The 27,386-nt window shown below is 35.0% G+C and overlaps 1 protein-coding gene across 11 annotated transcripts; it reads right to left on the bottom strand.

Moving 5' to 3' along the window:
• Positions 1–464: 464 nt before the first annotated feature.
• On the bottom strand, positions 465–25,868 carry LOC118752038 (protein groucho). 11 transcript variants are annotated; one of them, XM_036486877.1, is made up of 16 exons: positions 25,843–25,868; positions 25,361–25,730; positions 21,944–22,575; positions 21,674–21,768; positions 12,494–12,557; positions 12,344–12,388; positions 11,642–11,779; positions 8,390–8,419; positions 5,123–5,329; positions 4,938–5,036; positions 3,458–3,514; positions 3,047–3,229; positions 2,691–2,965; positions 1,701–2,374; positions 1,442–1,641; positions 465–1,344 (listed from the first exon to the last, which is right to left on the bottom strand). In XM_036486877.1, the coding sequence occupies exons 3-16, from the start codon at positions 21,977–21,979 to the stop codon at positions 1,237–1,239; spliced, it is 2,211 nt and encodes a 736-aa protein (XP_036342770.1). In that variant the 5' UTR covers positions 21,980–22,575; positions 25,361–25,730; positions 25,843–25,868; the 3' UTR covers positions 465–1,236. The 11 variants fall into 11 exon arrangements, with proteins under 11 accessions (XP_036342770.1, XP_036342769.1, XP_036342768.1 ...); XM_036486876.1 differs by having other exon boundaries at positions 25,821–25,866; XM_036486875.1 differs by having other exon boundaries at positions 25,361–25,861.
• Between the last annotated feature and the right edge of the window lie 1,518 nt (positions 25,869–27,386).

The raw sequence follows: 27,386 nt of genomic DNA, 5'->3' as shown, positions 1-27,386 counted from the left end.
TGTTACAAGAACCAAACACATAGGCAATAGAAGTGCAATTAAAATCCCTGAACATAAGAAATTTAAAATAAATATACATATGTATAATTTTTCGTTTGTGTTTCTCGTTTTTTTTTTGTTGTTTGTTTGTTGCTTTTTCTTAACATTCCTTTAGTAATTTGCATAATTATACATACTTTAATAAAATATGTGATAATAAAATGTTTCAAGTTGATTGCTCCTTTTGTTGTTATTGTTGTATTGGTAGTGGCATTCATTGCAGTTGTCGTTGTAGTAGCTGTGTGCCAACGCCACCCTACTGTGAGCAACAGCAATAAGTAAATAGTATAAAAATTTTGGGTAGCCCTTTTCTTAGTTGGCGGCGCGCTCGATTAGACACTAGCGTTGATCTCTACTTAAGTCCGCCTCCACCACGTAGCTCACTTAAAAGCCGAGCTCATTACAAACAAGAAAAGTTTAACTGCTCTCGGAGCTGCACTCTTCAGACAGCTACATTCATACTTTATTCTTCGTCTGCTTAACCTAAGATGTTGCTATATATTTTTTGTTTCTTTTCAATATATTTAATTTAATTTCTGCTTTACTCTTGCTGCGCGTTTGTATGCTTAGTTTTTTCGTTTATTTTTATGTTTTTCTCTTGTCTCTTTTTAACTTTAGTTTACTTATAGCTACTTATAATCTACAATTTGTTTATTTTATTATTTATAATTATATATTTTCAATTATAACTCGTGTTCCTTCGTTTTATTTTCATTTTCTTTTATCTTTTGTTATCCTCCTTTGCTTAAACCACTGTTTGCTCGTTAAGTTCAGCTACATCTCTCCATGCTCTCTCCATGTGTATGTCCGTTTATTATATGAATATATTCTTTTATGCCCGAAATTTCCTGTGCTTTAGTACTCCTACTAATCAAGTGATTTTTTTTTCTGTTTTTCTTATTCTTATTTTGCCTGACTTTGATGCTCTCGAGTCCTATCGAAGCCACTATGTAGAGTGCGAATTATTTTTGTGTTCTTTTGCCCTTTCGCAACGGTATTTGCATTCACGTTGCACTCACACACATTTTACATTTTTTATGCAACTTATTTGCGTAGGCTCATTTGCATGTAGATGTGTGTGTTAGTGTATGGATGTAGCAGTGTGGATATTTAAATGTTTGCACATAAGAAAACATTGCGTTCTTTTTCTCCTTATTCTTCTTTAGATGATAGCAAACTTTTACAAAAGAAAACTTATTAGTAAATAACTTCGTAAACCGTTGCTTTTTTGTCGCCGGAGCCCGTCACTATGTATTTGTCATCGGTTGATATGTCGCAGCTAAGTACGGATGAAGTTTCTTTCGACTGTAGATGTGAGTTAGAAAAAATGGCAGGTTTATTTAGCATAAATGCATGTCAATGTTTGTAATAATTTCGGGCACTAAATTAAAACTGAACTCACCTGGAATATGCTAGCGCCATAAGGTGTTCGCCAGGCATTCAATAGATTATCCTTGCCAGTGGAGACGAACCATTTGCCGCAGGTGGCAAAACGCAATGAGAGCACACAGCTTTCATGCAGATGCAGCTGATATTTGTCTGGTTTGGATGCGTGCAACACTTCAACATGCGAATTCTCCATACCCACAGCGAGCCATTCGCCTATTGAATTAGATTAGAGTATAACAATGTCTCAATTCTATCGCCAATTCGTCATTTACCTGTCGGACAATAGCCCAGCGAGAATATTTGAGAACTGAAATCGTGTTGCTGCAATTGCCGTCCCTCACGCAAATCCCATGAACGCACCGTATTATCTAGTCCGCCAGTCCACAGACGTGAACCATCCGGACTGATGTCGATGCATGAGGCGCCATCAGTGTGTCCTTGGAATTGACGCACCAGTATTTCATTGTGTAGATCCCAGACGGCTATATTGCCATCGCTACAGCACGAGAAGCACACCTTCGAATCGGGACTTATGGCGAGCGCATAACAAGCCGGCGCTGCCGATGTCAATTCGGCTTTAATGCGTGGCGTCGGACTGGCCAAGTCCCATATGGAGAGATTAGACGCCTCGCCGCCCACAATTAACGTGCGACCATCGGGCAGTAATTTAACGGAGCGTATATAATTGTCACGTTGCAGACAGTCCAATTGACTGACTGGATTTTTATTGTTCGGCTGTGAGATGTCCCAAACTTTAACGCAGCCTTTGCCACCTGTATAAACGTACTTCGTGGGATTCGAAATGGTGACGGCACACACGACTTCGCCGTGTGATAGAGTGTTGATTTGTCGGGCGTGTCGTGGTATACCGACACCGACCAGTGCGTCTGAAGGGAACGGCACTGGCTGTAAGCTGCCTTCGCCATTCATGTGGAACGAATAAGCACTGCAAGGGAAATGAATTGTAAAATTTAATTACAATTTTAAATCTATTGTAAATTTGTATATTTTTTAAGTAAATCTTCTTTCCCGACAAAAGGTGCTGCTGAGCAATTTAGAGTAAAAGTTATAATTTAGGCTTTAGATTAAAACTAATTAATCCATTAGCATTGTCACAACATCAAAATGTATTATATAAATTTCTGCAGAATGACAAGTCCAAAGAAAAAACAGAGATCTTTCGCTTTCGTATTCTTGGCAGCACGCTATTTTCTTCTTTCTTCCTTTTTTGAAAATAAAATGTATGCAATGAGTTTACTTACGGCTTTCCACCAGTTAGCGCTTGAGGATGTGGAATGCCATTTGTTCGTACGTGCGCATGCGGATCGTAGGGTAGTGGTGGCGGTCGACCATATGCCGGATCGGATGGTGGTCTTTGATAGGGGTCAGCAGGCCGCTGATATGGAGAGGCTGGGTAACCAGCTGGCGGTGGTCCGCCTTGTGGCATCAGCTGTTTGGGATTTACGCCCGGTGCTGGTGCGGCAGCATTTGGGGTGGGAGTGCGTGCCTTGGCGCCCGGTGTGCCTGGCTTGTCCATCTGTAGAAGGGTGAAAATTCAAAAATTAATATGCAATTAGAAAAATATTTAAATGATGAGCAAAAAGTCTTGAGAGCTCACATCTTTAGTTTTTAGGCTGGGAGTTGAACGCGAAGAGCTGGAGCCGGAACGAGATGGTGGTCGGTCTGTTGGCGGTTTGACACCACTACTGCCCGGCTTATCGAGACGTTCACCGTTCAGACTTTCACGATCGCGCGCTTCCATTGACATGTGTTCGCCATTTGGACGTGGCGAGTGGGATTCCTGTGATGCAAGAAAAACAAGTTCATAACTTAACACTGATAATCAAGACTAAATAAGCATAGATGAAGATTTAAAAGAATAATGTGGAAGTAGTAAAGCGGCCGGAATGCGGGTGTAGGGAAAGGACTTGGGCTATTTATTTTGTTTAATTTACTAATATTTTTCTTATATTGTGATATTGACAATGTTGTTCTTTTAATTTTTTTCTGGTCAACAAACTCAACTCACCATTTCATTTGCAACATCTACGACTAAATCTTGATCGCTTTTCTCTCCTTCATCCTCCTGCAAAAATTTTGAAAAAAAATAAAAAATATTATCAACGCACGCACTGTTTTTTTTTTTTGTATTTTTTGTTTATGCATTTCTACTAAAGCAAATTCAAATCAAATACTAAATTAAATACTTTATACGAAAAACACAGTTAAGCTAAATCGATACAAGAAAAAAAGAAAGTGACCAAGCGAGAGAAGTGAGTGGCAGGAGAGAAAAAACTGCGTTAACAACTGCCGGCTAACGAAAATAAATATACCAAATATTTGATAAATAGAATGGCAGACAGCAGAGCAGCATACAAATAGCATTCTGGTATAGTGGTTTCGGAAGATATAAAAAGAATAAGTTACTTTGGGGTAGTACTAGTTTTTGAAAATACTACTAACTAAAACCAACAAATAGTAACCACAATATAAAAAATAAGCCAGCATTTTTTTAAACACTAAACAGCCATACCAGCAAAGAAAAACGAACGAAAATTAAAAATAACAGAATACATAAAATGGCGCCAGAGCGTACTACAAAAAGCAAGAAATATGCAAACAGCAAAAATAACAAACGCCACTACTACTACTACTACTACTACTATTACAAACCAAATACACAGTATTGCTAGAAACTAAATTAGAGTTAAAACTATAGCTTAACTTTATTTAACTGCATTTAATATTGTTGGGTAAGAAACAAATAAACTCTACTAAAGGACAGACGTGCATAGGCACAGCGCCATCCTGCTGCTACTCTTGTATTAACTTTTTACTTCTTTGCTTTTTTACTGCTTCTTTGTTTGTAACAAAATATTATGGTGAGTTGAGTTTTACAATTTTACTGCAAATAAATTTAGCAACAACTAATTTTCTTATGTGTGGCTTACATTAGTTATGCCTGAAGGCACATGGTTTTACAATTTACTTCAATATTTGCTTATTACATATATTCTTTGGCAATAACAATGCATACATTGTAGCAAGTATGCCAATACAAAAGAACAATACAGTTTTGTAATCATTCATTTGTGATTGAACTGATACAAGTATATAAATTAACCAAAGCCAAAGTGTATAAGCATTTCATTAGCGCCTTTAATTGACGCTCACAAACGCATATTTATTTACAATTGTTTAAATGTAAAAAAAAAAAAGTTTATAAACTTGTCTAGGCGAGCAGGACAGTGTGGTGGTGGTGTTTTTTGATGTTGTAGGTAGTAATACGATAGTGAAGTTTTGATTTTTGTAATACGTAGATATTAATAAACTTAGATTAATATTAGGTACATACAGAGGGCGATTAATATTGCTTCGTAATAGACAAATACATAATCATTTATGCACAATTCAAACAATTGCATTGCTAATTTCGCGCGTTCGCCTTGCCAGCTAAGCCTTTATGGCATAAACACTATAACTATCTATGTATGTACATATGTACTCACTTGTAGTTTTTCGTCTTTTCGACGCTTCGCATCATTTTCGATGTCCAATGGTGAACGTGTACGATATTTCTCGCGATCAGCTGGTGACACTGAATTGCGCTGCGGTTAAGAAATAACGAAAATATGTGTATATTAAACAAGAGGGAATCTTACAAATAAATATATTATAAACATAGTACACTTACCAAACGTTCTTCAGCGCCAGCTGGTCCATCCAGTCCGGTTGGTTTAATGTCGGGACGATGATGATCTGTTGGTGCTTTCAGCAGGCCTTGTGGCGCATGTGGTAAACCCATGGAAGCGCCCAGAGCACCAAATGGGCCAGCTAATGGCGCTAAGCCAGCCATCGGTTGTGGCGGACCACCGGGCACTTGTTGTGCATGTATTTGCTGCTGCATGTGCGGGAGCAATGTCAACGGAGCATGCAAGTGAGAAAGATAGAAAGTGAAAGATGTTATTTTATTAGCTTATTTTAATTGGAGTATTCATTCATATAATTGCTTTTACTAAGCTGCTTTAAAATACGTATATTTTGGGTTAAGCATAGAAAAAGTTTTAAATTAAAGAAATTCATTAAACAAGAGGTCAAAAAACACACATTCAAAAAGAGTTAACAAACAACGAACCAATGGTGATGGACGGCAGAGTATGACAGATTTAAGGTTAATTTTTTTTGTTTTGTTGCACGAAGTGAAATGACGGCGAGAAAAACAAGCGTAGCGCGATGAGGGCAAAGAAATTTATGAAAATTTGAAATTCCAGCATTTTAAGTATGTATGGAATAAATTAAACCCTCTTTTATGCAACACGAGAAATATAAAGGATACGTTTTAACTGAGGGTATTCAAACAATAAGAATTCATTCAATTAAAAATATTAAGAGGAAAAAATTAATTTATCAGAGAGGCTAATTTATAAAAAAAAATAATAATTTCAACGCGTTTTTGTTAACCCATTCAAATTCAAGTTATGTAAAAATTAATCTGATAATTTCTAAGTAAATCTAGTTTTCACAAAATCCACATATGTATTAAAAAAGCTAGAAGTGTGTTTCTATTATCCCCGAATTGCGCAATTTCGATTCTCAATTCCGATCTGAAATTTGAATTTGAAAGTTTGTGCGCACTGCAGCTTAAGGCTTCGTTTGATTCTCGGCTGATCCCTTAGCAAATTCAAAATTATAGCTAATCTGTGTTCTTTATGGTTTTTAACGAATATTTGATTTCATTATTTTGTTTTTGTTTAGAACAAGTTTTTTGCGTTGTTTATTAGCCGCAAACCTTTCTTCAGAATCATTCACAATAACGCTTATGCCGAATTTTCACTAGGCATTAAAATAATAAAAAATTATATAAAAAATGTCGTTAAAATATATTTCATTTGAAATTGAGTTCACAATGTCCTCAATTCGAGCCGAATTTCAGGTAACAGTTTTGTGTATGACCAAATTGAGATCCTACCACAATATCAGCCGAAACTGAGAATAATGCCCAAATTGCACGATTTAGGGCCATGTTCATATCAAATTATTAGGTCAATGGCATTTTGAAATAATATATATTCTCCGATATCCTACACACATATTTTTGCACGTTTTGTAATACGGGATTTCCACTGGACATTCAGTTCAAAAAAAAAAAAAATGTTTCAGACATTGTGGGACACTTCAAATTGCACGTGTCATTACGTTAATAAAATAGTAAGTGGCAAAAATATCTTGTCATTTCAATGCCAATTGGATATTCGATATAACATTTGTTCAAAAAAAAAATCCTTCACTCAGTTAGGGCAGCGAAATTAAAAAAAAAAAAAACAAAACGGTTGCAGCGTATGGTATCTTTTTTCCTCTTTATTGATTTGCGTATAACTAAAAGCAATTATAAACTTTAAAGAAAGTTAAAATATGACTTAACAAAGTGTAATCTAGTAAGCATTAAAAGATTTGATGTATGTATACATATGTATCTCCAAACATTCAGTATTCTGCATTTTTTCTTTAATTCAATTGCAAATATAATTTGTATAAAATATAGCGATTTGACAGCAGAATTTTTAACTAACAATTCCAAGAACCATAAAAATAATTTTGTAATTTCCACTAACGTTTAACTGAAAACGGATAAGTCCACACGGGTAGATGAATAGCAAAAGCGGAGAGCGCCAAGCACAAAAGCGTAATGCCATGCAAAGCAAATATAATTCAATACAAACAAAACATACAACTGAAGACGGGAAAATATTACCGAAAAACCGAGTACTTATAAAAAAGATCCGGAGCTAGAATAAAGATATAGGAAAGAGGAAATCGAAACAAAAGTACAAAAAAAAAAAGACAAATGCAAACACTTTCTGAATAGATGAAATTTAAGAAAAAAATATACACACTAAAAGATTTCGAGGTTCATGGTTACTTCCATCATTTCACTACATTCACAAGCAGCATTGAGGGCAGTACTTTTTTCCCAAACCGAGGGACTCAGTGGATAAGTAGGACTTCAGAAGATTCAAAGCTTTTCTTTATTAATTAGGGTAGAAACCGAAGACAAGAATAAATAGCTGATTCTACAACATCTCTTTTGATTGCGTCTTCATAGAATATGCCGAATCAAATTAAGAGAGATAATTGCTCAGAACAGACCAACATGAATCGAGCATATACATATATGTATGCTCTTATTATAAGAGCTAAACTAATGGTGTCTATAAGAAAACCTAAAACACTACGAAACACGCGAATCGGAAAAAAATTTGGAAAAAATAACTACTTCGAAAATTGTTGTTGTAAAGAAAGAAAAGCCACGAAATGTACCATGAGTCGAAAAAAGAGGTTTTTTTTTCTTAATTTACGTGTTAGACATAAGGCCAAAGTATGCAAGCGAACAAACACACATAAAAACAAGAAAATCGTAAGAGATGAAACATCCTTATCGCCAATTCAAACTGAATAAACTGCTCCCATAAATTCAAATGCAAAATAAAAACAGATTTGGAAAAGTTTTTTTTTTTTTGTTGTGAAACCTAATTCTTAAGGAATTCACGATAAGGCTGATTAAAAACGAAATTAGCAGAAAGACATAACCAATATGAGAATAATTTGAAAAGCAAGAAGCTTAAACGATTAACGGCGTGTGTGCTATGCTATCGTTATTAACTAACGATTAGGGCGAGTAACAAACGAACGAACGCGCACGGGCATGAATGCACACGACAGGACAAAATTTAAACGTTTCAGATTATATATTATTGTTTCATAAAATGCGGTAACAATGTCCATATGCATAATAGTTTTTTTTTATGTTAATTGTTAACATGAAATTGTTAGGGGAAAAATAATAAAATAATAAAAATTTAGGAAAGAAACGCCGAACAAGTAACTGAGCATTAGATTAATAAAACTAGTGGTGGAGATATAGCAGTAATAAATGTATTTAGAAAGTGAAAAAGGAACTTACTAGAAGTTGTTGAATTCCCTGATGCTGATGCTGCGCGTTGCAACATCAAACAAATTGATGTGTATGAAGAATTTATATATTTTTTTAATAGTCAATTTTTGTTGCATTGGTTTTTTTTTTTTATTTTTTGAATGAAAGTGAGCATAAAATAAAATGAAAAAGAAATTAAGTATTAGAATATGTTTATTAAAAAAAGTGTAAACAAATAAGTAAGAAATTGGCAAACAATTCGCTTTGTAATGCATTGACGGAAAGTTTTAATAAGTCATTTCTAAATAATAAAGCGTAAATATCCCTGAATAAAAACTTTCTTAATGACTTGTCAATTAAATTTTTTCACAAAATTTGTTTGCGTACATATTTGAGTTAGCCCTTATCGCGTACTCTGTATATAATTAGTGGAATCACAAGACGTCTTTGCGTCAAAATGTCATAAGTCGTAAGTAAAAATCCCGTAAAAACATTATAAGTTATTTTACGTTACAACGCTTAAGACGTCTTGTGAATCCCCTAAATATACGATTTATGCATTTAAATTTTTAATTTATTTTTCAATTTATTTTCAAAAAAAAAGGTAAAATATGACGCATATATTCCATCTATAACATTCTTGGGCAATATGGGCACATTAGCACTCGATAAGGGTTAAAACAAGTCATAATTGTGTTGCTGCGCATCCAATGCATAAATGCCTCGTGAGCGCGTAAACCTTGTAAACTTACTTAATTTTGTATGAAAAACTGGTTTATTAACGAGGCTTACGCGGTTACCTGGCATTTAAGCGTTTGTATGAATACCCATAATGGATTACTTGTTTTTAGCAAATCGGTAATAGGCTAACAATAAAACGGAAGAAATTCAATAAAGTTCACCACAGGCAATTTCGCAAAACTAATCAAAAATCCGCTGTCAAACCAATTACACTTTTGATATTTTTATTCATCTTTTTCTCCAAATGCATACATACAACAAACAGAAAAGTAAGCTTAGTAACGGCCAATAAATACATAAAATATTACATGTTATGATGATAACCTAGAAATTAGACTTAAATGGAGGTTAGATTTTTTTCTTTTTTTAATAAGTCATATCAAAAAAGTATGAGAACTTTTTCTATAGAAGACTTATGCACTTTTTACACCTAGCCTTTATAGAAATCTTATGGGTCGATTACGAATAGCAATCGAACTTGATTTTAACTTTAGTTGCTATTCATAATATACATTTCTTTTTCAGTAGCGTTGCCCATCGGCAACCCATTTGAGGTGCCGGTGCAATCCATAATCGTCCCATTTATTCACAGGTTCGTTTTAGAAGCTCGAGGGGACGAATTTATTTTATAATTAAGATCAATGTTGAGAAATGCAGATATATGCTTAATAAAATCAAAAACTCCTTTGATCAATGACCTTTAGCTACTTTTCTGGTTAACTGTGAATCTCGCCATTGTATAACTTCCACGAATTCGAGGCGAAAATATAACTAACTTAATTTCAAAAGTATGTATTAAAGCTGAAACAAGCTGAAATAGTCGCACGAGGCAAGGTCCGGGCTACATGGGGAATATGTATCTAAACTGTCCAGGCGAGCTCTTTAAATTTTTGGCCGAGTGACTTAAGATGTGTGTTAAGCTTTTCATGAATTTGGTTTTCCAATGGGGAACAGCATTTTACATATTTTCTACTTCAACTTATCCAACAGATCCTCTTTAACAATTTAAAAAATGTAAGGTGATCGGAAAAGAATATATCATATCTTATCTTTGTTGTTGGTAGCATAGTAAGAAGACTGTTAACAATATTTTTTTTTTTTTGTAAGCTGGGGATTTACATTTTTTAGTGAATATACGACAATCTTGTCAACACAAATAGAAATTAAATTTTAGAACAACCGCAATTATAAAATTCACAAACATATGATTATTATGAAATAATCAAAAGCTTACTATATTTGCAACGAAAACCTTTCCTTGAACTCATTACATTTATATATTGATCGTTACGAGTTGCGTAGAGCGCATCCTTCAGCTCAGTTCAATTTGGGAAGGACATCTCCGCGCCGTTTCGAGACCAAGTGAGGTTTTAGACAATCCAATACATATGGATATAGAGCGTCGGTCTGAACTGTATGAGCTTTTGAACGATCTCGGCATAGTTAAGTGTAAAAAATATACGATTGCGAAGGACTAAGTGCAGAAGGACCTGTCTGCACTTGGGATGAACAAATAACGCAAATTTGCAAAGGAGAGGGGCAATTAGCGAAATTTTTTGGACTCGGCCCAAAACGACAAAGGTTGCAGTACCAAATAAGATTTGTATGTACATATGTTCATTTAACTAAAACTCGTGATTGTGGCCCATTTTAGTATTTATCTCTCCATTGAAACGGTTGAGCGGATTGGAATGAAATTCGGCACGTAGATAGCTTATTATCTGGATTAACATATAGAATACTTTTCATGGCAAAAGAACTGTGAGGTTTATGGAAAAGGGGGGCTTGACATTGACAGTATTTATTGTCCGACTTGATTGAAATACGGTACACGTTTTACAAATATAAAGAGAAATCAACCTACCAAAAATGGACGTGGAAGGTAGATGGTACCGAAACAGTTCGAAATTTGTTCTAATGCGCCGCAAAGCAAGCTGGTATTGGCGAGTGAAAATGAATACGAGACGATTCGCTCAAAAAGACCACAGCATAATACATAATTATTGTGGTATCACAAAGAACAATCTTACATTGTCTTACCTTACCTTTCCTGACCTAATATAATTATTGGCAGACAAATGCTAACTAGCGCGCTAGCGGTAGCGTAGGTAGGTCTCAAGTAAAAACTAGTGCATTATGAGTTGGTTATTTAAACCTCGAAACTATTCGATTATGGATTGTGAGTGCGGGGTAATGCCAGATATTTATAGACTCGGCTTTTATTGTTACAAAAGTGAGGCATAATACAATTCAGCTAAAAAACATGGAAACTATCAAAAAAAAAAAAAAAGAAACACTCTGGGTAATTAAAATATCTTGCTGTGATCCTCAAAATGTACGCATCTCTTTAACCTCTTGTGCGTTCTGTGCATTCACATCATGATTACAAAATAGTATTGTATTACAACAAAATAACTGAGATGTATGCGCTTTAATACGCTTAACGTATTAATTGCAGTACCATCATTAAGAGCGAGTAATATAGAATGATGATGAAGTGTAGAAACGAAAAGAAGAAAGGTGTAACGCAATAAAACTTACCCCGATGATTAGATTTAATTCTTGCATTGTAACTTGTTTCGCGCGCTCCACGGCATTTAAGACCTGCTGTTGATGATCGGCTTGTAAAAATGGTAGCAGCTGATTTATCAAAGTATTCAAACGCTTGGCAATTTCCGTCTGTGGCGCAGGATGAGAAGTTGGACAAGTAAGCGATTGAACAAACAAACGATGTTATATAGTTGCAGGCGATACATTTTTATGTAATGTGTTTTTTTTTTTATTTCATTGTTTACGTTGTTCGGGCGGAAAGCGAGCGTGCATAGAAAAAGGTAAAGAAAAAATATAAAAAAAAATGAGAACAAATTATAAGGCGAAAAAAGGGCAAAAACACATTAAATGACTTTTTATATGCTAGACTGTGTAAATATAGGCGTTTGTAGCAAACAATGTTTGTGTACATATATTTATGTAATTGTGGCTTAATTTCTTGCTGCACGAAAGCGCCGACAGGAGTGTGCGCGCCCTTCAGCACTCGTTTTTCCGCCTGCCTCGTTGCACTCGACGACCACACCGCTATGGCTTTGCTTCTTTACTTTACATTTGCCGACATTGTTTGCGAGCAGTGCGGAAGAGGCAGGCTGGCAAGCAGTGAAGCGGCGAGGCAGGAGGGATGTGTTTATTGAATGAGCTGGTGTATTTTATATGTGTTTGTTTGTATTTATTTGTGTAAGAGGAAATTACCTGTTTGTGCATTTCAACATTAAGGCCATATGACATCTCGTAGTACTGAAAGGTAAATTGAGGAAAAAAGTATTATTAAAAAAAAAAACATGTTTATAAAAAAATATATGTATATAGCATAAACAATTTTTCATGTAGTTTAGAAATTACCATAACATAATGGCGCTGCATTTCGGTTTTCTCATTGGCAAGCTTTTCGCACTCCAACTTTAATCTGCAAAGCAGGAAAAGAACAAATACAAAGGGAAATCAGTAAGCATGTTTAATATTCAATGTGTTGGCAAGCAGCATGAGGCAGCAGAAAGCTTTTGACTTAATACAAAATAAGATGTTGATGAAAAGCGTAGGTATAAATCGCTGTAAAAGAAATGCAGGGCAGATGAAAGAAACGCTCGAGTTGAAGAAAAATAACAACATACAGAGCATAGATTAATTAAGGCAATTAATCACTATCAAAGTAAGTAGTATAATTAAAGCGCGGAGTCATACTTCGAGTCGAACAGGCAGTACACAAAAAAAAAATAAATAAAAATAAATAAAAAATTGTAAACACGTCAAGGCACAAAAAAACATTCACCAAGGCAAAGGCAATTCATGCGCAAGGAGAAGCCAGTACGAAAGCATAGGGGCGTAAGGAAGAAATACAAATAACAAAGCACAATTCCAGTGAAAAAGGGGAAAGGCAAATAAATATGCGTGTATGTATGTATGTATGTGCGGACAAGGACTTAATAGCTTTGTGCGCCCACAAAACCATGGTTAATAAAAAAGCGACATGGAAAGGGGAAAAGGAAACCCGAGGCGATTATTATTCGCACAGTGTCACTGTTACTTTGAAAGTAACCATGTTTTAAAATAGTACTCAATTCATGGTAGGGTTTGAAAAAATTGTCCCATTTTATTTTTTTTGTTTAACACAAACGGTTTCACCATGTAACAGTAAAATTTTGTAAAAGTAAGCGCCTTTTTATTAGGCAGTGTCTACACACACGCGCCACGGTGACTTTTACCGTAGATCCACGGTAAAAATTACGTGGATTATGTGTTGCCGCAGAAGTGAGACAGAACTTCTTTCTGCATAGGCGGTCTTCGGATTATAACCTTTACCACTCAGAATTCTCCTTTCTGTGTTGCCCGGAGAAGTGGGACAGAACTTCTTTCGTCGTAATTTTTACCGTAAGACGGGTTCGATTATGGGAAGGAAGAAGTTCGGCCTGCTACTTAACGCTCATCATTCTCTTGGCCAATGAGGTATGGGGAATATAACTTTGGGTTGGGTCGTGGTCAATGTCTGCTGGCTGAGGTCGGCGATCTTGATGCTTAGCCGGCACAAATGCTGGACGTGTTAAGTGGGGAAAAGATTACTAATCGGTAGCTGTATGTCTTACCGCCAGTATCTACTCACAAAAAAAAATAATAAAAATTCAGTGCCCTACATAAATACATGCCAAGAAAAGTCTAAATCACTGTGCAGCAGTGCTCTACCAATAATGGCAATAAAGTGTTTTAAGTATTCTCTCCTTTATGGTTTGAGTAGCCACATAGGTATGTATACTTCCCGGAACGTACATAGCGATCCCTTTAGTTCATGTTAAATTCTATGCATACTTTTTTTTGCTCTGTTAGCCTTGTAGTACACACTTTGTGCCTCATTTCCTCTACGTAATTCCCTGATGATTTTGTGCAAAACGCACGCATCGAGAAAGGCACACACGCATACAAGTACTCGGTGGTATCAGAAATAATTACAATAATAATAAAGATCGACAGTGTAGCGCAGCAGCAGTCCAAGAGAAGAGCAGCTAGCTAAGCCTCACGTTCGGTTGGCCCGAGAAAAGATCAAATCAAGTAGGGTAGATTGTTATCCTACACAAATATGTATCTACTTCGTGGTATGTACTATGTATGTGTGCACATCCAAGCACGCACGCATGCACACATCCCATTCCAGACCATAGCAAGTAATCGAGAACTCATGAGCAGCATCCAACCGCTTGTCAGTCACTTGGCCAACCATTTCATAGGTATGTACATATGTATGTTTACGGCCATCCAAATATTTGTGTCCGTCCATTTGTTGAATTTAACAACAAGAGCAAAAAAACATAGTGTGAACACCGCCAACAGAACAGAAAAACACGGTGAGCAGAACACGAGGGGAACCGGTTTTCGGATGCTGACTGTGCTACTGTCTATCAGCCTGGTCTGATCTACCTCGTACTTGTCTGTTCGTCTGCCTGCTCGCTCGCTTGCTTGCCTACCTTCCTGCCCGGTGCTGGTGCTGGTGATGGTGCTGCTGATGCTGCCTCCTCTTAGCTAGTCGTTTTGTTTGCCTTTATTTCGCGTGAAACGGCCGCCGAGCACAAAAACCAAAACATAAAAAGAAAATAAACACACAATACAAATATTCACATTCATTCATACATACGTATAGCATTTGTACATATGTACAGTCAAGTGAAAAGAAATTGGGACACAAATCCGTAGCCACTTGAAACTTCGCTAGAATTTACTACATACTCAAAATTTTTCTAAAAATTTTTAACAAGTTTATTGTTGTGGTAAACTTTAGTTAAATTTTTCATATTTTTTAAAAAGTTTGCAATCACTTGTAAGGACAAGGAGCTATATTTTACAACGCTTTTTTTAAAATAACAAACATTAAACAAACAAAAGAAAGTAGTCAAAAATGGTCAATATGCCGTGCACCTATTATTTTTCACATGACTGTACATACATATGTACGTAGGTACATTTTGTGTACACACAACAAACTGCTAAAAGCTGAAGCAACAAAAAAAAAAACAATGACACGAGTGTCGAATATAGAGTGAAGTGTAGTATAGAAAGTTGTTGTTGTGTTTTATCGTTGCTGCTGGGTTATTTTGAAGGCGCATTGTGTGCATGAGCGTGAAGCAAACGTTTTTCGGTGCTTACTATTGCGATTGAGAAGTAAATTGAAGAGGAGTGAAGTTTAGCGGGGGACGTCGTTGTGATGCATAGTGAAGCAAATAGGCAAACATTTTAATAAAAATAATAAAATTATATTAAATTGGAACAGAAAATGTTGCCGAATTTAAACGATTTAAAAATTGATATTAGATTAAAAATTCTTCAAAAAAAAAAAATAAATAAAAAATAAAAATTTACTAGAAATATGTATATGAATTGTTATTAAACAAAAAAAAATGCAAAAGCAAAAACACCTCCAAGTTACATGTAATTAAAAAAAAAAAACTTCCTTCAATCACCGAATATCCAATCCAATCATATCTGAACTAAATCAAATTAGTATGGAACCACCTCCAAGGTATCCCCTTCCCAATAATAAAATATATACAGGCAGGTTCTGCAATCCGCTTGTCACTTTTAATTCAAATTGAATGGGTTTGAAATTCACTCGAAAAGTGAATTGCAGAACCTGCCTTATTTCATATTAAAATTTAACATTAATTTTGTAATACTCTTTAGCCAAGTTTCTAGTCTGCAAGATTGTAAATCATAGACTCAATAAAGATGAATAATAGCGTGAGCGAAATCGCTTTCTCTACATGCCAGTGCAACAATTAAAATACGCTCTGGATGGATCGGAAACGAAAACAATGATATAAACAAGTAGTTGTCCGTATAGTATATTTAAGTTTTAATTTGATTTTACGAGATTTGTAAAATGAAATGTGTCAAAAATAAATGAAATAAAAAATATTTATAAAACCTTGTTTGCATCCAGGGTCGTAATCCATTAAATTGTCGAAATTACTATGGAAGAAAATGGGTGACTGTCAGCAAAAATAAAAATTAACAAAAATCAACGAGATAATTTACCAACTTCGATTTGCACTTTATCATACTAAAATTTAATGGACTTCAAAACTGTTTACCCGAATTTCGTATAAAGTTTCTGATTAAAAAAGTTTAACATTTTGTTGAATATTTGCAGAATTTTTACAACTTTTGCACAAAGTCTGAAACTTTGATTCAGATGTTGTTAGAAAATGAGCTATACTTTTATAAAAATTAATAAGCACTAAACAAATGAATAAAAAATAGTCAAGCTTGGAAAAAGATCGCGACTCTATTAATTTGTCCGACACAACAACAACACCAACAGAGAAACAAGTTGGGAGTGTCTGCACTCCAACGGCATTTTCAAAATATTAAAAAAGCGCTGCGCTGCCACAAAATTGCCATTAAATCAGATAATTGCCCAAAGGAAATAAACTTTGAAAAAATTGCACTCATTTACTTAACGGTTTTTAGCTATGGTTATGGCGTTTGCTTCATATCAGCTTAAGCGCTTACCAATTTTTCAACAAATTAGGCCTTACGAACCCACTGTGAGTTGTCACTCTGCAAGAACATGTGTAAATATCTACTATGTACATACAAATATACGTAGGCGGCATGTGTGCACTTATCTAAAGCTGCGGCGCTGTTTCATAATTTTTTTCTTTTGACAAAAAAAAATGCTCTAAGAACAACAATAAAGTCTCTCTGCTCTGCTTAACGTACGTAAGCTTGAAGAGGAAGTGTTAAGCATGGAAAAGAAGGCTCTTAGCATACGGCGACAAAAGGATCCTTACCACCACCTTTTTACATAGATAGATGCTTTTGCAAATCGAATATCTGGCATTTGAATATCTTTTTGCTTCCAAATATGAAATGAGCAAATTTAAATACATTTTTAAAGTTAAATACAAATATGTAACTCTAAGCAATCATTGGTGGTATATTTGCCATAAGGAAATTAAAAAAAAAAACCCTAATGTAGTGAGTGCACAACAATAACTGCCTAAGAAAAGTCACTAACTTGGTAAGTACTTAACAACAATAAACACCAACAACACCAAAATGAAGTCAACCACTAGCATGGCACACAAAGTATAAACACACTTGTAACACTTGAATTCATAGCAAAAGTTTTAGGTCATAAAGAAGGCGCGATGTTGTGTTATCTTTGGATTTGGTTGACTTTCGTTTGGCGACAAAGTTAATTTAAATGTTATGAAACATTTTTTTTTTTTTTTTTGGTTTTAATCAAACGAGAATAAAAGTGGAAATATGACAAATTTCATAAATACTTTCCTCCGTTAATAGGTGACATCAGGTGACATTATCAATATGAAGATATTCGAAAAACAGAAATTAATATTTTTCAATGAACTGCCAAAATCTGCAAAACAAAATATTTCAATTTGACATTCTAAAACGTGGTACGAATAAAAAAATCACATCAGCTTTTCCAATAACACCACCTAGAAAGCCTTCGAAGATTAGGGCTGTGCGATTATTCGATTACTCGAGCAAGTTGGTTAATCAGTTATTCGGTTAATCAATTACTCGAGTAATCAAGATTTTCATTACTCAAAACGATGATTAATCGAGTTACTTGAAATATGATTACTCAAAAAAATTAATTTTGCTCGTTAAAAGAGTTTGCTTTGGAAAATGCTTATTTTCTTTTTTATATTCTGTATATGAAAAAAATATGTATGTATGTATGTATTTCCTTTTTATTTTTGAAAACGGAAACGTTTTTTTCAAAGTATCAAGGAACTTCAACTGCTTTATATGTATGTATGTAAAGAGTACTTTGAAATGTTCATTACTCATTTTATTCATAATGTTGATTAATCATAAAGCAAATTACTCAAATATTTTTGTTTTTGGTTAATCAAAATCTTGATTACTCGAGTAACTGAACATTTGAGTAATCATAATTTCCAATTAATCGAATAATTGAGTTATTTAATTTATGATTAATTAAAATTTTGAATAATCAATTAATCGCACAGCCCTATCGAAGATAGCTTAATAGGCATGAGAGATATATGTACTTGATACGGATCACATGGCGCCGGGCTATAATTAGGAAAGTTCCATATCATAAATGAAGAAAAAAGATAACCTAAAGGTATGGCACCCGGTCGCCATATCGACACCTCCGAACCATAGCATGCTAAGTCATTCGAGTTTTAGGCAGACTTAGCATAGTAAGATTTAGAGGCGTCGTATGACCTTTAATAAATACACTGATGATTCAAAAATGATATTGTGATAAGAGCTCGAGTGTACTGCAAACTGCCTAATGAGTCCACAAATGTTCTAAGAAACAGGAAAGCGGTGGATATGCTAGCCACAAATAGTCAGCTGCATATATGTATATTGCGCTCCAGATCATAAGGGCATCGAAGAAAACAAATAGTGAATGTGATTGTCAAAAGCACCATATTGAGAACTTTGAGGTTATATAAGGACAAAAGATGGCAGGTTGTTATTGTTGTTGTTGCGGTGTTACAAAAGAGTGTTTGAGGAATGATGCTGGAGTGAAATTCCTTACCAAAAAGTATGAATTTTCAACACCGGTATATGTATACATACATACATATGTACACGCTGATTTTTACTGGCGCTAACAGGGAAAGATTGCAGAGCGATAACTGGTTAACAGATCGGCTACTTGCGACACATACATTCATGATAGCCATCACTGCTAGCGACGAATGAAAAAAATGCATGTACTCGACTGAAATAACTGGGAACAAGTGGAACATACTAAACTACAATGTCCACTGTAAGTCTACAAGCGCCGGGTCTGTTTTGCCTGCTCAAATTTTATGTTGCTGATTCCGACACCCAAATTCATAAGAAATAAAGTCGCTTTAACCGCTTTGTAAAGTTCTTTAAATCTAGTTTATTAACCGACTTCATAAAAGGATAACGTTATCAATTCGTCGGAGTAATTTATTTATTTATTTATTTTTTTTTATGTATGTTACCGCATAACTTTGGACTACGTTAAGCGATTGCAATAATACCTCACAGGTGGTCCCATACTAATTTCGTTTAGTTCCAATCATTGGATCATGAAGAAATTAACGGTAATCAAAAAATTGTATAGGCGAATTGAAGACCGTTTTGTTTTTTGCTTAAAAATTACTTCTTTTTTATGAATAAGGTCATTTGTTTTTTTTTTTTATGGGTTCTGGTTTAGAAAATTCTGCAAAATTTTCAGTTTCAGTTTTATTCAGTTGCAAAATTTTGGACACCTTTTTGTGAAAAGTTTGGTTTATTCAATGATATTCGGTTCTTTCTAAATTTTTAAAATTTAAATAAATAAATAATTAAATAAAAAAATAAAAATTAAATGCTAAACAAATATAAATAAAAAATGTAAGCCACACAAACGCTTTTGAAACACATTCGGTAAAGATTTGGAGGAAACGCGAAAAAGTTTGGAGAAACTAAGACTAACAAAAAGCAGCTAATTGGAAAAATAAGGGTATATTCGCAAGAGGTGGACTTAAAACACCTAAATATACACTTGTTTTCCTTGTGCGATTTTTTGAACTTAATAAAAGCTTGATTTTGAAACATAGATTGTTTTTCCACAAATTTATTTTTATAACACAAAAATAAATTTCAAAGCCTGGTCAATATTTTTGAAGCAGTAAAAGCCGGTAAGTTTTCCTTTTTTATTTCTTAGGCAATAATAATAAATGAAAAGATTTCACACTTTTCGAAGTTTTTTTTTTAAAGACTTTTCAGTATTGTTTCGAGTCTAAGGTTATTTTTTTTATTTTTTTGATCTTTCGGAACTTTTGGTTTTTTTCTTTCCCGCAATTGTTGTTATTGCAGATTTTCGGGAACCAGGCCCAAAACTAATTTCGTAACTTAAACTTGTTTCAATGACAGCTTAAAAAATAAAGCAAAAAATTTCATTGGTCGGTCCGTTGATTGTTGTTTTTTTTTTTTTAATTAAAAGTCGTAACCCTAATGGAAATACGTACATACATATGTATGTGCATTATAGCGTTAATCTAAAAGTATTAGCCAAGTGTAGATTATAATTAATTAGAAACGTACAAGTAATAAAACAAAATTTTTGAGATAAGATTTAGGCCAATATTTAGAAGCATGCGTAGTCATTGTCAATGTTTTTTTTTTTTTAAATACATAGGTTTTTACATACATATGTACATACATATTATGTACATGCAAATATGTGGCGTCAGGTATAGAAATGAAAAAGTTACTCTTTATAGTTAAAACTGTGTAAACCGACCTTAGCTAAAGCACTTAAAGTTAAACATTTAAGCATTTTTCCAAAGTCTGTTGATGCACTCCTCAGTAGTAGTCGATAAAAATGTATTTTGTTGCAAAATAATATTTGGGGGACGGTTGCTGAAGAGGCAGTATGTGGGCAGATATACATATATCTTAGACATCATGACTTATAAAGTTCTTGCTGTTGTAGCAGCATTAAAATCGTCTAATGCTTTAAGTGTTTTGAAGTAATGTTGTTGTTGTTGTAGCAGCATACAAGTTCCCCAAAGAGTTTTTGGGGAGTATTGCTGGAGTGACAGTCCTTGGCCAAATATAAATCTGGGTCGTTCCGGTTACGTAGACCCCCCCCGACTGTCGTGGGAACGTTTTGAAGTAATGTCCTTTGGCGCGCTTTCTATTTGCGTCAATTTGTAAACGGAGAACAGGGCCAAAAGGAATCACAATTTACCAAGAATAAAACTTTTATAAACAAACAAGCCTTTACACACACACACTAGATATTAGCAACCAATTAGAATTCAGCGTTGGACTACGATTAGATAAAGAACATTTCTTTTTGTCGATATTGAGAACTAAGTTCCCTTTTTGTAGAGAATACTATAATTCTCAACAGTTTCTCTAATCGTCTTCTAGCCTTCTACCGAATTCTAATCGTTCAACCAAAATGTTTGTTGTGACTAGGTATAACACGCAGCGTATTGTTAAATTATTTTATTGATGCACTAATGTTAAAATCCTTTCTTCGTCAGCAGTAAACAACAAAGTAAGCAAATACATGTCAAATATCAAAGGAACAATATCAACATATTTTAGTACAACAGACATATTTTAGACACGTGTACATACAAGCAAACTAAATTGATAAGTTAAGTTAAGTTTACGTCGTTTCTCGTGGGCGTGTTGTATTCGTTTGGGTGGTAAATAACCACAATAATTTCTCTGTAAGCTCAGTAAAAACTATTAAATGTACATGCATACATGCGTACATATACATACATACATATGTACATACCTAGTACGTCACGCAAAAAACTAAACGCAAACATCAGGGAAATAATTTTCAAGTAAATATTGGCAAGCGAAAAAGGCTTATTAGCAGTAACACGGTAGAAAGCGTGCTTGAGAAGTCTGATTTGTAAAACGTATAGAATATATCAATGGGGCGATCTTACATCTATTAGAAACGCTATCATTTTAATTTAAAGTTAATCTGCTTTCAATGCTGCTTACAAATATATCTGCAAAACATATTGCAATACTTACGTATGATATTGTGCTTGCAAAAAGTTGAATTCCTCCTTGATACGTTCAAGTGTGTCAACGATTGTAAACTTCAATGGGCCTTGAGGTGGTGGCCCCTATTTGTTTTTTGAATTTCCATTGATAATTCACGATTACGTCGTATATAGTTTTATTTACCATTGCGTGTATTGTTTTTTGTGCATGAAAAAGAAAATATTTGGAAAGCATTAGATGGATACGAAGTAAATAAAACAGAATAAATTGTGCAGCAATATATTTGTGTACACTTACCCCCGCAGAGGGATGACGCACCGGTGCAGGATACATTTTGTGCTCTAAACAACACAACTGCTCTGGTTGCTGCTACTGTTGCCGCGTCTGTTATGGTGAAAAGTCGATCCTATTGCAGAGTTGTCGGTTTGCTGTTATACTTCTTATGATTTCGTACCGTTCAAATGCAGGCTGGTAATGTTTGGAACAGCTCCTTGGTTATTCAGCCGAAAAGATCACTCAATGCTTGGCTTTTACACGTCCCACTTGGTTTATATATTATTTTCAACGTTATTGTCTATGTTGGCACAATTCGCTTGCCGTACAAATTGTATTGTGGAAGTGTCTGGTTCACTTCGCACAAAATTCAACCAATTCTTACTGCTGTCGTTTATTTCGCTACTGCCATCCAGATCTCCTGCGAAAACAGATGTAATCGCCCCCACAAGCGTAGTAGCTTTTGCATTTAAATCTTCCTGCAGGTTGGACTTAATTGGCTGCTTTGTGCTTTCTAGCCCTATGGCTGCCTGCGCCTCCCGACTTTTGCTCGTCGTGTCTTGCACACTTTCTTGCACTATAGACTACTTGCGCTTCCTTACTCGAAAAAAAAAACGATTTGCTCACTTTTTAGAAGTCTTTTCCACTATATTTAGCTACAAATATGTACAAAAATTTATATAATTTTGTTGCATTACAATCTTATGCACCGTTTGCGATAGTTTTTATTAATTTTTATAGACATTTTTATATTTTATTGAATTTTTATTATTTTGCACAACTTTTTCTACTTTTGCTCGCTCGCTCGTTGGTTTTTTTCCGTATTGTCTTTTACATGTCTTTTCGATACGTAGAATTGTGCACACAAAGCTACACACACGTAACCACTACACAGCGCAGCCACAGCCAGTCAAGGCGCCCGCGACGGTGTTATGCGTGTGGTGGCAACTGACGAGTAGCGAGAAGATTGTCGGTAGGTAACGAGTGGTAGCGCCACCACAAGCAAACACACATACACCCGCACGCAACCATCAACCACAGTCGGAAACGTAAACCGCACATACACCAAGCAAGCGAACAAAAAAAAAAATGCTTAAACACCGCAATAGGGTTGCATAGGCATGTAGGATTTCGACTTGCGAGCCCTAAGTACGAAGCAAAATCTTAGTACGTAAACTACACATTTTTTTCAAAAATGTTTAATTATGATTTCGAGTAGGACTAATCAATAGATGGCGACTGCTATAAAATGTGAAACTTTAAAATAAAATGAAACACTCCTCTCCCTAACTTGACATCCGCACTTCTACGAAACCCTTCAAAATAAGAAAATACTATATTCAGTGCAAATGTAGGGTTCTAACACGAATCAGGCTAATACGGTCGGAAAATTAATATGACACTGCACTACGTTTTATGCAATTTTGTTTTAAATAAAAGCACAATGTATTAGAGATGCCCAGATAAGTTCACGAGCTCATGAAATAAACAAAACAGAAAAGGCCCAAATATTGTGGCTGGAACAATAAATCAAGGGGGGAGGTAAAGACCAAAGAATTCAATGACCTGCCTCTTTTTTTTTCGTACCACCGGGCTCGTCTACCAAGCCCTCCAAAATAGCTAAAATACCGCAAATTTCGACCAGTTGCATCCGGCCCACGAACACGCTGAAGATCAGGACCCTCAATCAACAGAATTCTCTTTCCTCTTACTGCAGTACTATGTACTAATTTTACCCGTTTTCACAATACTTTCCTTGAGGCTTGTAGGGGCCGGAGGAAAAAAGGAATGGGTCATTGAATCTGGTTTTTCACTTTAAAGTGCGATAATTGGAAAATTACACACCCCTTCCATTTTTAGTGCCCGCCTCAAAATAATTCACAATATTAGGAAGCCATTTCAATCAAATTCCATATCCCCATAACCTATTTCAAATCATATATGTACATATGTACACTTATTTAAATTATTTACAAAGTACGATTTAAGATTTTACGCACGCCCTAATATAATGCAACGCTGTCAGACCACCAAACACACCACTAAAAACAAAACCCCAACGTACAAAACCGACGAAACCAAAACGTAACCGACCCGACCGACCAACAAGCAACCGACCGAGCCCGACCACAATCATGAATCCAGAAAAAAAAAGAGATAAACAAAAGCAATTAAAAAATACCATTTTCAACCAAACTAGAAATCTTTAAAATTATTTTACATTAAATGCAATATTATTCACATGTTCTTTAACTTTCACTTAATTTTGAGTTGCATTTAAATAATTAAACAATCCTTTTTTGCGAAAATTATGTGTAAATTCTTTCAATTGTCAAAAAATCCGTGCACTTTTTTCTCCTTTCTTCCATGCTTTTCCATCTACTCGCTGCTCTTCTGTCACTGATGCCATGAAGTTTGTACGCATTCGTCGAGCCCTCATGCATACACACACACAAAGGCAGCGCGCGAAACACCGAGTGGTCGATCCAACGCACGTACCTACCGAGTAGCATGAACTCATGATTCAATAATACAAGGTTCGATAAATTGACAGTTGTCTCTCTCGCACCGCTCCCTTAGCAGTGGCACCGTGTTGCTTCTTTGCAAATTTACATGGAAACAGTGTAGCTTTGGTGAGAAATAAAAGTATAAGCTTTTGTGCAATGTTTATTTGCATATGCATATGAAGCATATTTAACTGATGAAAACATAAGCATTGGATGTTTACATCAATCTCATAGTAGTCTTATTTTAATTTTGAGTCATTTTGCAGTTTTTATACGGCTAAGTAGCATATACATTACGTAATTCACGTAGATATATCAATATTACGATCAACATTTCGTTTAAAATGCCAGATTTCCTGCAAATACATTAGAATTTACGAAAGGAATTTCACTAATAATTGCCTATTTTGCGTACTTTTCTACTACCATTTTCGTAACAAGGGATTGCATTCTTGCCCTTTCTCTGTCCTTCGTAAATGCAACCTTTTGTAAGGGAGTGTCAAACCGCAGCTGTCAATAATTATCTAACCTTGTATTATTGAATCATGGCATGAACTCTCAAGGCTCTGTTATGCATACTTGGCATTGCATGCACTGCTATACCATTTTTACGTAGAAATCAAAAACCTACAGACTTTTACGTATGTAATACTGTGCGTTGGGTAACCGCTTACACGCGAAGCTCATTTAACAGATTCCTTATGTGACAACTCTCAAGCAATGCCAAGTATGCATAACGGAGCCTTCACTCGTAACTCGCTAGGGCATGGCAGACAAGTAGTATTGCCAAAATTTGGCAAAATGTCAGCGAAAGTGATTTTTTTCGACGAACGAGCAAAAGCGAAAACTTGACCCATTATTCAATAATGCCAATTTACAATTCTTAATTTTTATTTAAAAATTCGTAATTCAATTTATTTTTAATATATGATACCTCTTTCAGTCAGTTTAGCTGCAACTGGAATTTAACACTTTTATTTTGTTTGTTGGCAACTCTAGAAAGGCGGCACTAATGGCGTTTCGCTTTTGTAAGCGCTACTTTTTGCAACTGCAGTCTTTTGCATACAAAGTTTTTTTTCGTCGCACAATATGTTTTAGGTTCAATTTCTTGACTTATTTTATATTTGTACGGAAGCAAATTGATTTGCACTTCTATCGTACATATTTTTCATGCGCATTTAGTTTTATTGTTTTCTAATTGCAAATGTCTGGCCTGTAATCGTCCGACACGCAACCACCCAGTCACAAAATTAAACACTTGTTATTTCGGCAGGACATCGCCATATTTGTTAAAAGCCACTACACTATTTTCGGAATATGTCATAGAATATTAATATGTATTATTTATGATTATATCTTTTATATAAATCACAAATAAAAATCATTTTAATTACACGAGGTACTCGATGAACTTACTGCGGAATGGAAATTCTCTGAAAATGCTTACCGCAGAACTCCACAGGCGAACAGCGATGGCCTACCAACTGTCATTTTGACGAGCAATGTGATTGCAAGTTTTTGTGTGTGGGCACTTTGATGTCTTGAAATAAGCATTTGCCGCATGACGCCACCAGACAACATTCTCTCAATTTCGATGTTTAAAAACATTTAAATCTTTAAAAAACTTGCTGAATAATTTCCTAAAACGTAATCATAAATAATCCAATAAGGAACAGACTTTTATTTTGATTTAATATAAAAATTTCATCGATGTTACCACCAGCACGCTTTCTTTCAAATGAAAATATGGCTGTCAAACTATCGAATTGCCTGCAATAGATGTCAAGCAATAAGCGCTGACATATATTGCAGCACATGAGAAATAGGCGGTCTCCATTGGAAATATATTTTGTGACATAGTTTTCACGACATCAGTGTTTTCCTGTGGAGACAGGGCCTTACTCGCTACAGTCGACAATCGCCAATTTTTCGTTTGTACTTTGTGCTTTGCTCTACTGTGTATTCGCTCGTTCAGGGCAATTAAAAACGGAAACGACACAATTGCATCTATTCAATGCATTTAATTACACGAGAAAAGGAGAAAACGATACTTAATGCTTACCAAACGTTATTTATCTCTTTCTTATGACAGGTATGCTGTTTTGTTTATTCCCCTTCGTAGAACTTTAATCCTGCACTCCCTCAAAAAAGGAAACAAAAACGTAAATATGTACATGAAACGAAGATTTTTCAAGCTTCAGCCAATCATGAGTTCCCAAACAAATTACATAAATATGCAGTTCAATATTTTTGTCGTTAAATTGGTTTAGTAGTTTTGACTCTAAACTGAATTTATTCAAATATTTTATCCCATTTTAAGGTACTTAACAATCGCGGAAATGGTAGCATTTTTTGGTAATACAATTTTCCGTTTACAAAACCATAGGTAACGTGCAGAATAGACCTGTGATAGGCTTATAGGTCTATTCTGCGCTGGTAATAAAAGTTTTGTTACCGGTAAATAAAGTTCCACCCAAATTTTAAACCTTTTTCGAATTATGTGTACTCTTGTAACCGGTACATTTTTTTTACCATCTCATAAGCTGGTAACAATGTACTGCCCCGTGAAATATGCAATGCCAAATTTCAACAATTTTTCATAGCTGAATTTTTTAAATGCATTACCAACGTAACTAGATTCGCGGTGACAAGAACTGAATGTGCAGAATAGGCCTGTAATTCTGCGTTGGTAACAAACATTTTGAAACTGCAAATAAAGTTCCCGCCACTTTTGTAACCGGTAAATTGTGTTACCATTTCACAAGCTGTACCGTGAAAAGTGCAATACAAGAATTTCCCGAAATCCTCATAGCTGAATATTTTAACTGCGTTACTAACGTTCCTAGAATCACGGCGACAAGAAGTGGAAAAACCTTTTGGTAACGAAATTTTCCGGTTCAAAATCAACGGTAACGTGCAAAATAGGCCTGTTAATAAAGCCTGTCCAATCTGTTATAGAA

This window comes from Rhagoletis pomonella, unplaced genomic scaffold (genome assembly GCF_013731165.1).
Source record: "Rhagoletis pomonella isolate Grant_MI unplaced genomic scaffold, Rhpom_1.0 Rhpom_scaffold_01182, whole genome shotgun sequence".
NCBI lineage: Eukaryota > Metazoa > Arthropoda > Insecta > Diptera > Tephritidae > Rhagoletis > Rhagoletis pomonella.
Note: the sequence above shows the minus strand (reverse complement) of the source record. Positions and strands in the feature narration are given on the sequence as shown.

What these genes read in the sequence shown, in the direction of transcription:
- LOC118752038 (XM_036486877.1), bottom strand. Translation starts at nt 21,979, where the DNA reads ATGTATCCTGCACCGGTGCGTCATCCCTCTGCGGGG. An exon ending in TGCAGCGCCATTATGTTATG is followed by an intron (nt 12,389 to 12,493) that starts GTAATTTCTAAA and finishes TTTACCTTTCAG; the next exon opens with TACTACGAGATGTCATATGG. An exon ending in ATGTTGAAATGCACAAACAG is followed by an intron (nt 11,780 to 12,343) that starts GTAATTTCCTCT and finishes CCTGCGCCACAG; the next exon opens with ACGGAAATTGCCAAGCGTTT.